This window comes from Lotus japonicus, chromosome 2 (assembly GCF_012489685.1).
Source record: "Lotus japonicus ecotype B-129 chromosome 2, LjGifu_v1.2".
NCBI lineage: Eukaryota > Viridiplantae > Streptophyta > Magnoliopsida > Fabales > Fabaceae > Lotus > Lotus japonicus.
Window position 1 is genome coordinate 64,084,661 of NC_080042.1, and position 15,273 is coordinate 64,099,933.

The following is a 15,273-nucleotide window of genomic DNA, read 5'->3' on the forward strand; positions in this document are numbered from 1 at the left end:
CCTTCTCCCTTATTTACTTCGCATTCCCTATTTTCTGCTAGCTCATCCTTGCCGCTCTTTGCTTTAGAAAAAATACGTCATGCCAGTGAGGGTCTTCTGGCCGCCTTCGAGAAGAAAGGGAATGTCTCGTTTGCCCCCCTCCCCGAATTAATTTGAAAGGCGTGTCCGCCCAGCTGTCGCCCAGCTGTCGCCGCCACGTAGCTGGGTTTCCCTGGAAGCTAGATCCGGACGTCAGCACTTCAACCCTTTTTGGTCCAATATTCTCGTTGACTTGGCTCGGAAGTTCTTCAGGGTCGTGGTGTCCCATGAGTATCCCGAGGTTTTTACCCACAGGGACGGCACCGCCCGATTTCCCCTCTACTGGACCCAAGAGGTGCTCCAAGTAATTGACCCACCTGAGGATTCCTTAACCCCTGAGGACAAAGCTGTCATCAGTTTCCTGGCTAGACTCCCGGTTTTAGACTGCACTCGTGTAATTTGTAAATCCTTCTCCCTTATTTACTTCGCATTCCCTATTTTCTGCTAGCTCATCCTTGCCGCTCTTTGCTTTAGAAAAAATACGTCATGCCAGTGAGGGTCTTCTGGCCGCCTTCGAGAAGAAAGGGAATGTCTCGTTTGCCCCCCTCCCCGAATTAATTTGAAAGGCGACAAAACGTCCTTGTCGAAATTAAGTGGGAAGCAGCCTCTCGGCAAGGAAACCCCTCGCCCTTCCTCAAAAAAACCGCACCGCGCGGCTGTTGCATCGTCTTCTGGAGGGGAAAAGAACTCATGTTATCTCCGCAGCTTTTTATGAGTTTGAGGAGACTCCTACGTCGGACCAGCCCGCCGGACCTTCAAAGGCGATTCCAGTTTCTTCGCCCGACGCCGAGGGTGATTCCGTTGACAGGTCTTCCCCTGGTGTGAAAGTTATCCCGCACGCTTCCTGGTCAACACTTAATGCCATCCGCCAGCATACCCTCGCCCAGTCATAATCCCGCCCCGCCTCCAGGCTCATCAAACCGAGAATTGCCATATTCTCTATCCCTGAGGCCAAAGAAACCTAATTTTCCAAAGAGCTGAGCGAGCAGACCCGCCGTGCTGAGGTTAGCTTGGAGTTTCAAGATAGGAGAATTTCTGACTTGGAAAAAGCTCTCGCGAAGCTTCAGCAGGAGGTGCAGCTGGAATCTGAGGCGAAGGCGGATCTGGCACCTTCCAAAGATCAAATTTTTTCTTTGATGGAGACCGACCTTGAAAACCTTCGTTCTGAACTGGCAAAGAAAGACGAGGCTTTATCTACAATGAAGTCTCAAGCTCAGCTCAACGCGAAGGCCTTAAAGGAAGAAATTAGGTCAGACGCTGCTGCTACTGCTGTTTTTGAGCGCGACCGCGGTTTTTTCCTCGCCAAAGCCCAAGTCGAACATCTCCATCCCCGGATCGATCTCCGCCAGATGGGGGCGTTCAAAAGGGTTAGTCCCACAGGGTTGGTTGGAATCGATGATCCCCCAGGCTTCGTCGCCGAGCGTTTCCTGAACGAAGAAGACGTAGAACAAACCGAAAAATGTTAGCGGTTCGTAGGTCAATTCTGCAATAATGACTTATTCTCCTGTTGGTTTTCTTTTTTTTTTAATGAGAATTTCGAGTTCCTTTTGTGTTTTGCCTTGTTATTTTATTCAATCGAGCTTAGGCCCTCCCTCTATTCTGAGAAGGCCCTAAGACTATGAATCACGTGAGCCATTCTCCCTAGAGAGTCCTAATCGTCGCTTAAACGCTTCCTTCCCCGAACTCCAACGGAAAGTTATCGTTGACCACCGGCCAAGAATAATTATGTCTTTATTGCGAGCCGCATCATTTTTCAAGGAAAACTCCTCGAGAAACTGCTTTGGCAATAACTCCTAGAGACTGAACTTAGAGTATAAGTGGCAGTTAATTTGCAACAGTTTTCACATCTCATATGTTTCTAAATTCGGGCATCACAATGGCATCCTTTGAAAACTGTATCCGCGAGTTGAGGAAGAAAGTTTTCGATGAAGACCTCTATATCAATGTTAGGCATCCTGAGGACCCTAGCGTCTATCAACTGACCAATCAGTTGCTAGGCATGGGCCTAAGCCCCGAGGTGGACAACAAACTCAGAGGATTCCTCGCGTTTGTGGAGGAGCTTCAGGATCTGTTCCAACAGGAGCTGGATAATTACGCCGACATTCGAGCGGTGGAGGCTTCGTTGGAGGCCATGGCGGAGGGTCCTGAGAAGTTGGAGGTCCGCCGAAGCTTGGCCCGACTGGAATACAAGCAGCACCGCCTGGAGCTTGAGGAAAAAGAGTATCGTCATCAATGTAGGTTTATAAGGAGAAATCCTTCGTTTTAAGATGTAACGCGAATGATATGAATAAAAAAAGAGTTTTTGTAGTTTGTTTTTTATGAATGCCTCTAGATGTGTTCTATCATGAATGCATGAGCAAATGAATAATGAACGGAAAAAACGAAAACAAGCGAGTAAATAAACGAGCGAGACGGGCGGGTTTCCTGGGCTCAATTGCCATAAAGGGGGCGAGGCGGTGCCGTCATGAGCCTCGCCTTTCGTCTCTTAGACATCTAGCACGTGTTTTCAGTGCTTGACTCCGAGTTTTTGCGTTAGTGGCTTTTGAGAGTGTGCCATGTATAACTAGGACTTTCGCTCGGTATTGAACCGAGGCTTTTGTTCACACGCATATTTCCCGTAAGAGCAGGTGTGGCCCCACCAGCCTTATTAAGTGGGGTCTTATAGTTTCTCGGGGACCAATGGCCATATAGGTTGCCCGAGACTTTCAGCCTAGTTAAAAATGCTCGCCCGCGTTTCGGGAAGACTTGACTCGCCCATATTTCGGGGAGGTTCTTTGGATAAGAGGCTTATCCGCACACGTCGCCAACGGGGGCTACGGTCAGCGTCAGACTTTCCGGAGCGATCCCCAGACATCAAGGTCGTGTTAGGATCGCCACCTTCAGGGAATTTTTTCCACCAGGCTGCCGTCTCAGTTTATTTGTTAGGAGTATTGCTGAAAATATCCTTTTGTATTTGACTTGTATAAATTTTTACATCGAGGGATGCCTCGTTAAAAAACTCCCGTGTCGGAGAAAAAGAGTGCATCTTTATTTTTAGTCCTAGCTTTTCGGTTGTTTCCTCGCCATGTCCCCACTTTGTGACCGCTTTCTTGATCAGAGTATCACTCCCAGTACTCCATCCTCGTCGCCCCGCTTGACAACCTTGTTGTAAAAGGGAATCCATCCTGGTTCATCTTCCTGCTCGGTACGCCGCGATGACTTCGTTGGCCTCTTACTCCTATCCCCTAGTTGTTCGCATTTCCTCTTATCCTGACTACACTGCCACTGGCTAACCTTTCCTTCTGCCTCTCTCTTTCCTTCAGTCTCAGTCTGCTGACGAATTTCCCATTTTCCTGCGTTTAACTCCGCCCCTTCTTCCCTCTCTTTTTCCTTCTGCGCGGGCGGGCTGAATGTGGGCAGCCCCTGGAAGTGGTTTCCTTTTGTTCCCAGCTAAAGAGGTCAACGTTGCCCTCTACCAACTTACTCAGGCGCCGTTCTTGCTCAAGGGTGAGCCTAGGCTCAATCGCCAGTACGCCTCTACTGGTTGCATCCATGTCCCAGCTCTCTCCATTCCGCTCACCATCTGTATGAGTAAAGGATCCGTCTCGCCCTGCCTTCCGGGCCCCCTATCCCTGACTTCCCCCTTTCTTCGTCCTATTCACCTTTTTGCTGACCTGCCTTTCTCGCTTGCCCGCGTCGCTCTGGCTCTGTGTAGCCGGACGCTCTTGCCCGCCTTCAACTACCTGAACCTCATGACACCTGTGTCCGTCGCCAGCTCCCCTCCTACCATACAAGTTAAAGCAATTGCTGTAGCATTTCCTCGCCCCCTTTTGATCTACCGCTATTTTTCCTATCCTCCCGCAGAGCAGTGGATACTTTACCGCGAGGTGGGCCGTGGATATCACTGCATGGAGGCGATTTAAAGTGTTTCGTCGTATGATGACATTATAAACTGCTACAACCTGTAGGACCAGATACCTTATCCTCAGGAGCTCGGCGTCCTCGCCCACTCCAAAAACTGTGTCCAACTCCACATAGTCGCGTACCCGAACCTGCTTTCCTGAGAAACCTACCAGGTTTCCTGTGTATGGCATCAAATCCTTGTCTGTCAGCCCCAACTGTCTGAATGCGTCCCCCTAGATGATATCCGCTGAGCTGCCTTGGTCCAAAAGCACCCTCTGCACATTAAAACCATTAATTCTTACCATTACCACCAACAGATCATCTGTATGGGCCTTGATTCCCTCAAAATCTGCGGATGATACTATTATATCTGGGTGTCGGCACCCAATTGGAGCTGGATATCCCTGGACCGATGCCACCGCCTCTACCCGCTTTTGCATAGCCCCTGATGTGATGTCGTCGCCGTAAAGGCCCCATGTGATTGCGTTAACCGTTCTGGCTATCGCCCCGCCCCTGTTGTCGGCGTCTTCCTCTGCTTCTTTTCCTTTTGCCATATTTATCTTCTCGTTTCCTGCATTTGGTGCTCGCTTCATGCTGTCCCTGTCCAACCCATGTCCCGCGACCCGTGGTTGCCTCGCCTTGATCAACTGCCTAATTTGGCCCTTCAGAGATAAACAGTCACTGATGTTATGGCCTTCCAGGTTGTGATATTCACACCACTTGGACCGACCCTTGATGTCGTGCCAGGGGTCAATTTCGTACTTGCCTGTTTCCGCAACCGTTGCCTCCAGGAGTGACTTTGCCAATTCATCGCCTGCGTCCCCCTCTGGCCTCTTTCGTCGGCGAGAGTTAGTTGCCCGCCGAGAGCGCTTGCGCTCCACGCTCTCTTTTCTCGAATAGAGTGGCTTTCCCTTGAATTCCTTAATTAATTGGCCAACTTCCTTAACCTTGCGCACATTACTTGCTTCCTTGTCCTGTATCCGTTTCCTCGCCAGCGACATCTTTTCCGCCTTCAATCGTTTCCACTTACATGCGTCGTCTTCTTCTATGATGTAGTCTCTCGCTCGGGTGCGTACTTCTGTAATCGAGCGCGTTGGTTTCCTACTCAGCTCATAGCTTAGCTTTCCTGACGACAATCCGCTCTTAAAAGCTCATACGCGTGTCCGAGGTTCCGCCTCTTCAAAACTTGCAGACGCGGCGCTGTACCGTTCCATGTGCTGCTTCAACGTCTCTCGCTCCTCCTGCCGAATCTGAAACAGATCCTCGACCTCGCCGGCAGAGAATTGGCCCAAGAATTTCGTCGCGAAGTCGCGGAACTTCCTTATGGATCCCTGTGGCAGGGCCATAAATGATAAGTACCAATTTTACCTAACTTTCATAAGAAATATAAGCACTTATCTTAAGTAATTCATGAGAAATCCTTATTAGTTCCCCTCATTTTGATTGGAATTGGTTAATTGATTGAGAATTCAACTCAAATGTGTTTTATGATTGATTATATTCTCAAATTATGATGTAGGGTTTAGGTTCTCAAGGAAAATGGCATATTTTGATGAGACTTAAAGAATTTTTAGTTCATCAGGGTGCCCAGCGCTTGTCAGTGGCCGCCCAGCGCCTATGGCGGTTCCAGAAATCCAACTTTGAAGTAACTGGGCGCTCAGCGCCCATAAAGGGCCGCCCAGCACTCTGCACAGATGCAAAATTAGTATAAAAGGGTTTTCTTCATTTTCAAAATGGGAACTCGATTTTGGGAGGAGATACTTCGACCCATCACTTGGAAATTCAGAGAAACACTTGAGAGACAAGAAGAGAGGCTTAGGAGGCTAGAGAAGAAGCTCCGGAGGTCGGATTCGGCGGCGAGACATCGCGACGGTTTCGGTTCTTCTCATTCTTCTTCTCTATTTGTAAAGTTATCCATGAAAATGGATAGCTAATTCTCTTTTGTTGAGATTTGATGTAGTTGTATGATACTTATGCTCTCTATGTGATTCTCTTCAATATAAAGCATGTTTCTAGTTGTTGATTTAGTGGTTATCTCTTAACCTTCATGCTATATCTTAGATTGATCACCTATGGTATTTTGTTTTATTCGACTTGTGAGCGAAAACTACAACGTTTGAGTCCGAACTAGAGTTAATCACCTAATAATCCTAATTGCTAGACATAGAGTTAGGTTTGTTAGTCACTAAACACCCAAACTTCATGATAACTTTCTTTCTTAATCATGTGAGACATCAATGTTTAGGATTTGAGAGTTATTGATATCCACTCATGCGAGAGATCGATGATGTAGGGTTGAATTGGTGTAGATGAATCATATGCTTGAACATGTTATGTATTTGAATCACTAGAATGCAAAAGGGTCAAACAATGAAGTCTAATCCCAACAATTCATCACACCTGTTGTTTCTCTGTTAGTTTATTTGCTTTTCATTTAGTTTCATGTATAACCAATCAATCTCTTATGAAACCATCATTTAAACTTGATAACTATTGAACGGCGTAAGTATTACACCTCCCTGTGGATACGAAAAAACCCTTTACTATACTACAATTGAGTCTTGAGAGGTTCAAACGTAGAGTGGTAAAAAAATCTTTCATCAATAAACCAGGTCGTTTCTGCGCCTCGGAATGTGGACGGAAGCATTCTACACTTTACCGCGTCCGAAACCGCGCTCATCGCCATCTTCATATTGAAACGAAGCAGATGATCTTTCGGATCGGTTTGTCCGTCGTACGTCTCCAGCACGGGGCTTGTCATACCGTCCGGTACGGTCACCTCTCGCACTACTGCCGAGAATGGTTTGACCCCCGCAACAGCCTCAGCCTCCTTCTCCTCCTCATTCCACTGTCTAAGGTGATAGTATTCCAATTGCTCTTGCAAACACTCATTTTGCAGTCTTAAGTCGCCACTCAGTGCACGACGTGCCTCCGCACGGCGATGTCTATCTAACCTTGCGGTGCGCGGGGAAGAAACGTGGCTCTGCTCCGGTTCCTCGCTACACCGTTGGCGAAACGATTCCGTCAGGCTCCGTCGATGAACCAAGAATTCGACCAAAAATCTTCAAATCGTAGAAAACCTCACAGAAAATCGAATTTCGCTAAACCAAATTGCAATCCACGTAGTCCGGGAATCAAAATCTACCGTTCCCCACAGACGGCGACAATGTTCCATCATGAACATTGAGATGGGGTATAGTACCTAGGGAGAATGAGAGCGTAACCGCTTTGGAGAGAGAATAACTGAATTTCAATCTTATTATTTCACAAATGAGCTAAGAGTCCCTTACAATTGGTATTCCTCCCCTATTTATAGTTGGGGGAGTTGGGCTTAGCGCCTCTGAATCATCCTAATGGGTCAGTTGGGCCTCCGGGATGAAGGCCCAAGTCCCTAGTTCGCTCATCGCCCTAAGCCAGCGCTCTTGGGCGAGGGACCCTGGGGTCTCGCCCAGTCCAGTATGAGTATTAAAAGTCTCCTTCAACTAGTCCTATTAATATGGTTTTATATGATTTTTTTTTTTATGGAAAGCCAAAGAGCAAGAATAAATAAATGATGGTTTCATTTATAGTCCAAGATTTTTTTTTATGGAAAGCCAAAGAGCATTAAGGGTGCCCCCAACCCTATTACAGAAAAGAACATGAAAGACAGGCAAAAGAACAGAGCAGTAGCAAAACTGGGGACCAAAAGAAAACCCCAGGCTCTGTCAAGAAAAACACATGCCAATCAAACCTGCTCACTTAAACGAAACAAACCCCATCTAATACACATCCAATTGTTCCCTCCCTCACTAACCCAGATCAAGAGGAAAAACCAGCAAGGAAAGAAACAGGTACGTCTTTCATAATTGAGATTGTTCAAGGCAAGTGTCAGTGTTTGGGGATGTATCATGTATGTATGTATCCATCGTTGTCTTTTAACTATTTGTAAGTGCATACAAGGAATCAAGCTCTTATTATTGTATAAGGTATTTAATTCGATAAGACTAACAATAATGAATCGACGACCATTCCTTCGTATGAGTCTTTGTTGAATTACTTGTATATAATTTCATAACAAAATATAGTAGTACTTTCTTTATAGGATGTATTTTTAAATAAAAAGAACGGATGCAAAATGAAAAATGAAAAATTGTTATTATTAATAACGTTAAAAAAAATAACGTAAGATATGTTTTCTTGGAAAAGTTAGAATTGTCTATCCAAAAATAGTTTCACAACATTTGGTCCCTCACGTTATTGAAATAGATTATTTTTTGGATAAGAAAAATTGAATAAATGGAAGTAGAAGAGATACTTCAACCGAAAGTAATTACAAAGAGAAAAAACAGAAAGAAAAAAAACAGATAGGAACAGAAACGCCTATAAAAAAATGTTTAATCCTTAAATTAGTCTCTGTCTTTATCTCGCTGTCTGATCTAAGTCCCTCCCCATAAAATTTTGTGGAATACGTCCTCATTTTTGCAAAACGTGTGGAGCCGGTCCTCGCCGGAGCCCGATTAAATGACATGAGGACTGTATTAATGAAGCTTGTGCGAAATTAAAAACAAAATATAAAAAAAACACATCAGAAATTTTAATTTAACCAACAAAAATAAAACTAATTAATAAATATAATCCTAAATCAATTACCCAAAATTAACCCCAAATCATCTTCATAGAAATCATATTCATCTTCACCATGTCCTTCATCTTAATCTCATCACCATCTCCAAATAATTAAATTCCCCAAACCCAAAACAAACCCAGAATCAACAACAAAAATTCAAAAAATCAATCTTTCATCTTCAACAAACCCATTGCTGACGAAGAGCAGCAACAACAGCACACCATAAACCTCATTCATACAGCCACCACACCCAAACCCAGCCACCACAACACAGAAACCCACCATGTCCTCATACTCCACCACTCCCTCTAGGAACCCATTGCTGACGAGGAGGGGTAGTAGCTGCAGAAGCCACAACAACTTCTGATGGAACCCTAGCTCATTCCCAATTTGATCAAAAAATCTGCAGAGAGAAGAAGAGAAGTGCGATGGTACCTAAAGGCGAAGAGAAGAGAAAAGAGGGACAACGCGATTTTTTGAGTGCTCTGATCTACCTCCACTGCTCCTTTCCTAGATCTGACGATTCACCACCACCGTGGAGTCGCCAACCAGCACCACTCGCCATTTCCTTCCACTTTTTCCTTTTTCTCTCACAAACAATCATTGTCTGTGAACGAGAGAGAAGAGAGCACAAACAATCAGCTGCAGGTTTCATGGGGTTTTGGTTGGGCGTAGAGGGTAGGGGTTGCAGGTGGTGGTGGAGTTTTCATGGGTCCTTTGATGGTGATGATGATGATGAAGAAGAAGAAGAAGAAGAATAAGAAGATGAAGGAGGAGAATATTGTTAGAATATAATATAAAACCATTGATGTGGTCCTTACCCAACAGCTTAAGCTTTTGGGATAAGTGGTTACTTGACATGGTATTAGAGCCTCTATGGCCGAGAGGTCTAGAGTTCGATCCTTGCTTCACTCACTTTCTAATTAAAAAGTGGAATTTAATCAAGTACATGGTAGGTGGGCCTGTGCATTTATCCACGCTTCAAGCCAAAAGGACTCTTGCATGAGGGAGCGTGTTAGAATATAATATAAAACCATTGATGTGGTCCTTAGGTTATGCAGAATTAGGCGGTTCTGCAGAATTAGGAAATTAGATTTTTTTTTAGAAGATGAAGGAGAAGATGAATTAATTTTGGGTTTTTAAATTAATTTATTTTCCTAATGTGTAATTTTTTAATTTTTTTAATACATTAGATTCATTAATACAATCATCATGCCATTTCATCACCCGCCGAAGCTCCGGGCTCCGGCGAGGACTGACTCCACACGTTTTGAAAAAATGAGGACGTATTCCATAAAATTTTCCGGTGAGGGACTTAAATCAGACGGCGAGACAAAAACAGGGACTAATTTGAGGATTAACCTTAAAAAATACAGGAACAGAACACCAGAGCATTAATTGGAAAAAAAAAATTCATATTTCATTGCTCAACAAAATAGAATGGACCAAAGGATGAACAGGAACGAGACAAGGCCAAAACAAAAGAAAAGGACTCAACCGCAAGACCCATGGAAGTATTGCTTTTGGGTGAGCATTTCTTTTCTGGTTCTTGTTGCAGTTGTGTCTGTCTGCGTTTTGTTTTCCTTTCCTTCCCTAGTTTTTTTTTTTTTTTTTATGTTTTTCTTTTTGCATTGGGTTGAAGTATCTCTGGTACTTCTTTTTCAATGTAATCATGGCTTATATATAAAAAAAATAAACTGATAATGCAGATCCCAAAAGCCAAACGTTATTGAAATAGATGATATTAGTCTCGCCGTCAGTCTTCTTCTGTTAAGTGATGATGTGGCTAAGACAGTCCAAGACAACAGTATCACATATTCACATGTGCTTAGGGTCACATGGAAAATTACGTGGTTGTTGACACGTAGTTCCTATGGCATCACTTGGAAATAATTAAAAATCTTGTGGCCACTCACTTGTGGATAAAGAAAAACAAATTGTGGAGTTTGAAAACTAACACTAATGCACAAAAACATACGAAAAACAAAATAGAAAATCGCTACAAATCAAAGCCAGGGTTATTAGCGGCGGATAGCGTAACGTAGTGACAAGTCTAAAAATCGCTATAACATGTAGTGCTATGGCCGCTACACTAAAGAAGGAGAATAAGAAGAAGGAAGAAGAAGGAGAAGGAGGAAGAAGCAGGCTAGAGAACGCCAGAGAAGTTGTCAGAAGCTTAATAATGCTCGTTGGAGGTCTTGCGGTGGTTGGGCGGCGGCGGCTGTAACACGAAGGTGAAGAGGAGGAAAATGAAATAGAGTGTTTGACCAAAATACAAGTTTTTTTATGAAACGCGGCGTTTCATTAATTGATACGGAAAATCTCAAAATGCTCTTAAAATATTTGACCAAATGTTTAAATCTGAGGGGCAATTTGGGGTTTTCACCTCGGTCTGCCTAGGATTTTCTATCTCGCTTCCCTCTCGCGCCGATGTGGCCCCGCTCGTCACAAGAAAATGGCCGCAACCACCACCATGCAAAACTCGCACCGCTACAGCCTCCACGTCGTGGTCGATTGTTGATCTACCGCGCTATGCCACTATGGCGCACTATTAACAACCCTGATTACAACTTTGCACTCATCCATTCATGAGCGGTCCCGCTATATGGCCATACAAGGGAAGTAGCAGGGACATACGAGTTTTCTCTGGCGGTTTTAAACCACCAGTAATGCGCATTGCCACAAAATTAGCTAACTAAAGCTGAGAATGTATTTTCAATAATACAACCCAAACTTTAGTTTTTAGCAGCTATTTTTGTAACTTTACACATTATCAACAGTTTTTTACCGTTACAACCTGCACATGCTGATTGTATGTCGAGAAAAGGGCTTCAAAAATTATTTTCTAAGAATTGTCCCAAACCCTCCAAGAAACAAAAGCTCCAAACCACAAAAATTTACGACCAAATAAACAAGATCAATACATAAACGAAAGACTCTCAAGATTCCATTAACCCCAAAACCCAAAACGAGTTCCAACAGAAAAAACCTTGCAAAAACCAAACCATGAACCATGACTATTTTTCATTAAGTTGAAGAATCAATGATCTTGCGTGTTATGATAAGCAATTGCATTAATAGCTACTAATTAATGTTAAAGCTTACTTGAAATTCTTTGTTACTCCATCCGTTCCAAAATATAGGTTGTTTAAGGTTATGCACATTGTTCAAGAGCATCTCCAATGGTAGTATCTAATGTTAAATACATACTCATATGAGTATCTATTACCATTGGAGTACATATTCAATTCCAACATTACAAAGATGAGTATAGTGTTTTAAGCCTCGGCTCGAACCAACCGGTTCGACCGGTTGGACCGGAACTCGGTGACCTGACCGATTCGAGAGCCTCACTTCAGATCGGTTGAGCATGTCACTCGGCTGGAACCGTTCTGAACCAATCGGTTTAATGATCAAACCGGTGACTCGACCGGTTTTTTGATTGAATCGGCGAGTCACCCATTTCTTGTTTTTTAATTTTTTTGATTAATTTGTGAATGATGGACCATATATGGAAGCCAATTTTCCAGCTGTCCAGTAACTAATTAACATATTGGGCCTTTCAAATTGTGTTTTCTTAAAACAGTTTGAAACATGTTGTGTATAATAGGAAAAAAACGTGATATTGTGTTTAAAAAGGGTGCGAGGAAGGTTCGAACACAGGCCATAGAGGAAATATGGAGGAAGACTAACCACTGCACCATCACAATGTTATTGATTATAGATGTATTTTATTATTCATATATTAATTTTATATTGCATTAGACAATTTTTATAATTTTTTAATAAACACTGAGTCAAGCAATCGAACCAGTGATCCAATGGTCCGACCAATGACTCAGTGACTCAGTATCCTAACCGAGGCGATGACCGAGCCGAGTTTTAAAACACTGAATGAGTATGTGAGAAACTGAGAATAGATACTCTACACTAGACTTGAAAAGTGAGCTTGTAGTTATTACAAGCACTTACAATTAATTAAAATGGAGATAAATAATAAAATATACAAATGTGATGTTGATTGTGAGACCTACTATAGAAATTTTTAAGAGTTGCTGGGTTTGAGTAAAAAGTTAGTAAAGTGGTGTAGATGATGTGACATTATTAGGAATTGAAAAAATGAAGTATAGATATTTTAGTGAGTATGATGGATATAGATGCTCTAAGAATTCATTAATTAATAAATATTTACTCCTATTTAAAGTTTTGTTAAATTAAGGAAAGAGTAATGTTGTTATTGGTTAATTGCATAAGGAGAGTTGTGATAGGTGAAAATTGAAGGTGGCAAGATACTCCCTTCGTTCATTTTAAAGTGTTGTTTTAGCATAAAACTCTACAACCAAGATAGTAGATTGTTAGAGTTTTTTTTTTTTCCATTCTACCCTATCACACCTCGATCATAAAGTCATAAAGCTCTTCAACCAAGATAGTGGATTGTTAGTTTTTATTTCACTCTCTCATATCATTAAACCATTTATACCACTCTCACCCAATCATAAAGTCATAAAGCTGTTCATAGTTATTGAGAAAGGAGAATTTTATTGAAAATGTGAAGTGAATTTATTGAAAAAGTAAGGGTATAATTAACAAATTGTAAATTTAAAACATCAAAATGACAGTTAAATAGGAACAAAAAAATTCTTCTAAAATGACACTTAAAAAGGAATGAGGGAAGTATAATATTAAATGAGAGTATATAAGGAAGAAAGAGGAAATAAAATGTTTTAGTTTCCAAAACAACTTATATTTTGGAATATATATAGTCCAAATGCTAAAACAACTTATATTTTCGTAACGGGGGAGTAATACAAAAGATGGTGGGAGTAATACAAAAGATGGTAGCAAATTCAGGCATGATATTTCCAAGAGGATCACAATCACATGATGGAACAAGTTTCATTAGGGCATGGATCATAAACCACATGGCAATAATTAGGAGGATAAGGGTTATAAGTTGGATATGGATAATAGCTTGGTGGTGGAGAGGGTTTGCAACCATGGCACTTGTTGTTGTGGCAATTGGAGCAGGGCTTACAATCACCATCGCACTTTGAATTTTGGCACTTTGAGCAATCGATGATCACACAGAGCTCTTCTGAAGAACACTTGCAACTACTCTCATACTTGGAACATTTACCACAATTACCATGACACAAAGCAGCACAGATTGCCTTCTTCTTCTTCTCTTCTTCTTCTTTTTTCTTCTTCTCTTCTTCCTCCTTTTTTTTCTTCTCTTCCTCCTTTTTCTTCTTCTCTTCTTCCTCCTTTTTCTTCAGATCTTCCACAGTCAGAATGATGACAGAGCGGAACTTCTTCTTCAGCTGGTTGGCTAAGCAAACCATGTCCACATTGTCACCGGTCACCGACACACGATCTTTGTCATCCCCTTCAAGTGACACTGCAGTCACGCCTGTGGGTTTTGCTTAATTATGAGTGAGATGACTACAAAGAAGCCACTACCACATGCATAAGTATAATTTTGCATGATTTCAGTGACTATCTAAAGTGTACATATATGGAGGAATTTTGAAGACAAAGCATGGTTCAAATAACCTACAATTTGAGATTGTGCCGAGGTTTTAAATTGCGGTTGCAGTCATATTGTGGTTAGCTACCGGTTGCGGACTCAATAATCCTTTACATTGCGGGTGCAATTGTAATTACAGGCCGGAATATATATAAAACCATGATATTAACTTTGATGTGTTGATTAAAATCTACCCTTATACTTTTTCAAATCCAATTTGGAATACCCAATTTGTTATACAACAATAGGAGCCAACCGATTTCCTTTGTTTTAATTTCCTATGTCAGATTTTAATAAAAACATAATATTTCAGTTAGTAGTTTGATTTAATCATGTGTAGACAAAACATTTCTTGAAGCTTAAAATTAAAGGGATTGGGATGAGGCTCACCTTTGACTTCTGCAGCAATTTTCATGGCTTTGTTTCTGCATTTGTCACAGTCCATTTGCAACTGTATAACTACATTTTGCTGTGATGAAGACCATTTTTAAGAATAGCTTCTTAGGAAATGTATCGACCAGAATAGAAAGCTAGCTAGGAAAAAAGGAAAAGAACAAAATGATTAACTAGCTATATTTAATTAGTCACTAGATCATACCTTCATGTTTGAAACAAGAGGCAACTTTATGCTCTTGCAATCAGAATAAAGGAAACTCAGCCATTATTTGTCGTTTGTTTTTGTATTGAGTAAGTAGCAGTTGTTGTAACTATATATATATATATATGTTTAGATATACACATACATATAAATGGTGGTATCATAGACATATTTGTTGGGAAACAACAGAGCTGAAGAAAAAAATAAAACACAATCACAACACAAGAAAATTACGTGGAAACTCCAAAACCGGAGAAAAAACCACGACCATTGTCTAAACCGACAACCAGAGAAATATCACTATGTGAAAATTGTTACAACACATAGACTTCTCTCACTCTCACCCCAATGCCCCAGTACAACCACACTCTCACAAAGCAAATATTAAACTAAGTCAGATATAAGCTTAAAGTGTTACTGACTGGTGCATCTAAAAACAAAGAACCTAGGTCCAATATATAGCATTGGCCTCCCCCTTGCTTCACCACACTAAGCGATGTGGGACTTCTCCAATAGCTAATTTTTAACCTCCTTCTTTATTTTAGAAACTTGGGCAATGTGGGACTTGACAATCAACCCCAA

General features: G+C 42.0%; 1 protein-coding gene across 1 annotated transcript; it reads right to left on the reverse strand.

Moving 5' to 3' along the window:
- Positions 1-13,326: 13,326 nt before the first annotated feature.
- On the reverse strand, positions 13,327-14,791 carry LOC130735550 (heavy metal-associated isoprenylated plant protein 16-like). Its single transcript, XM_057587497.1, has 3 exons — positions 14,692-14,791; positions 14,484-14,562; positions 13,327-13,976 (listed from the first exon to the last, which is right to left on the reverse strand). The coding sequence occupies exons 1-3, from the start codon at positions 14,695-14,697 to the stop codon at positions 13,444-13,446; spliced, it is 618 nt and encodes a 205-aa protein (XP_057443480.1). The 5' UTR covers positions 14,698-14,791; the 3' UTR covers positions 13,327-13,443.
- Positions 14,792-15,273: the final 482 nt, after the last annotated feature.

Coding starts and splice junctions, on each gene's coding strand:
- LOC130735550 (XM_057587497.1), bottom strand. Junction 13,977..14,483: donor AATTGCTGCAGAAGTCAAAG/GTGAGCCTCATC, acceptor CAAAACCCACAG/GCGTGACTGCAGTGTCACTT.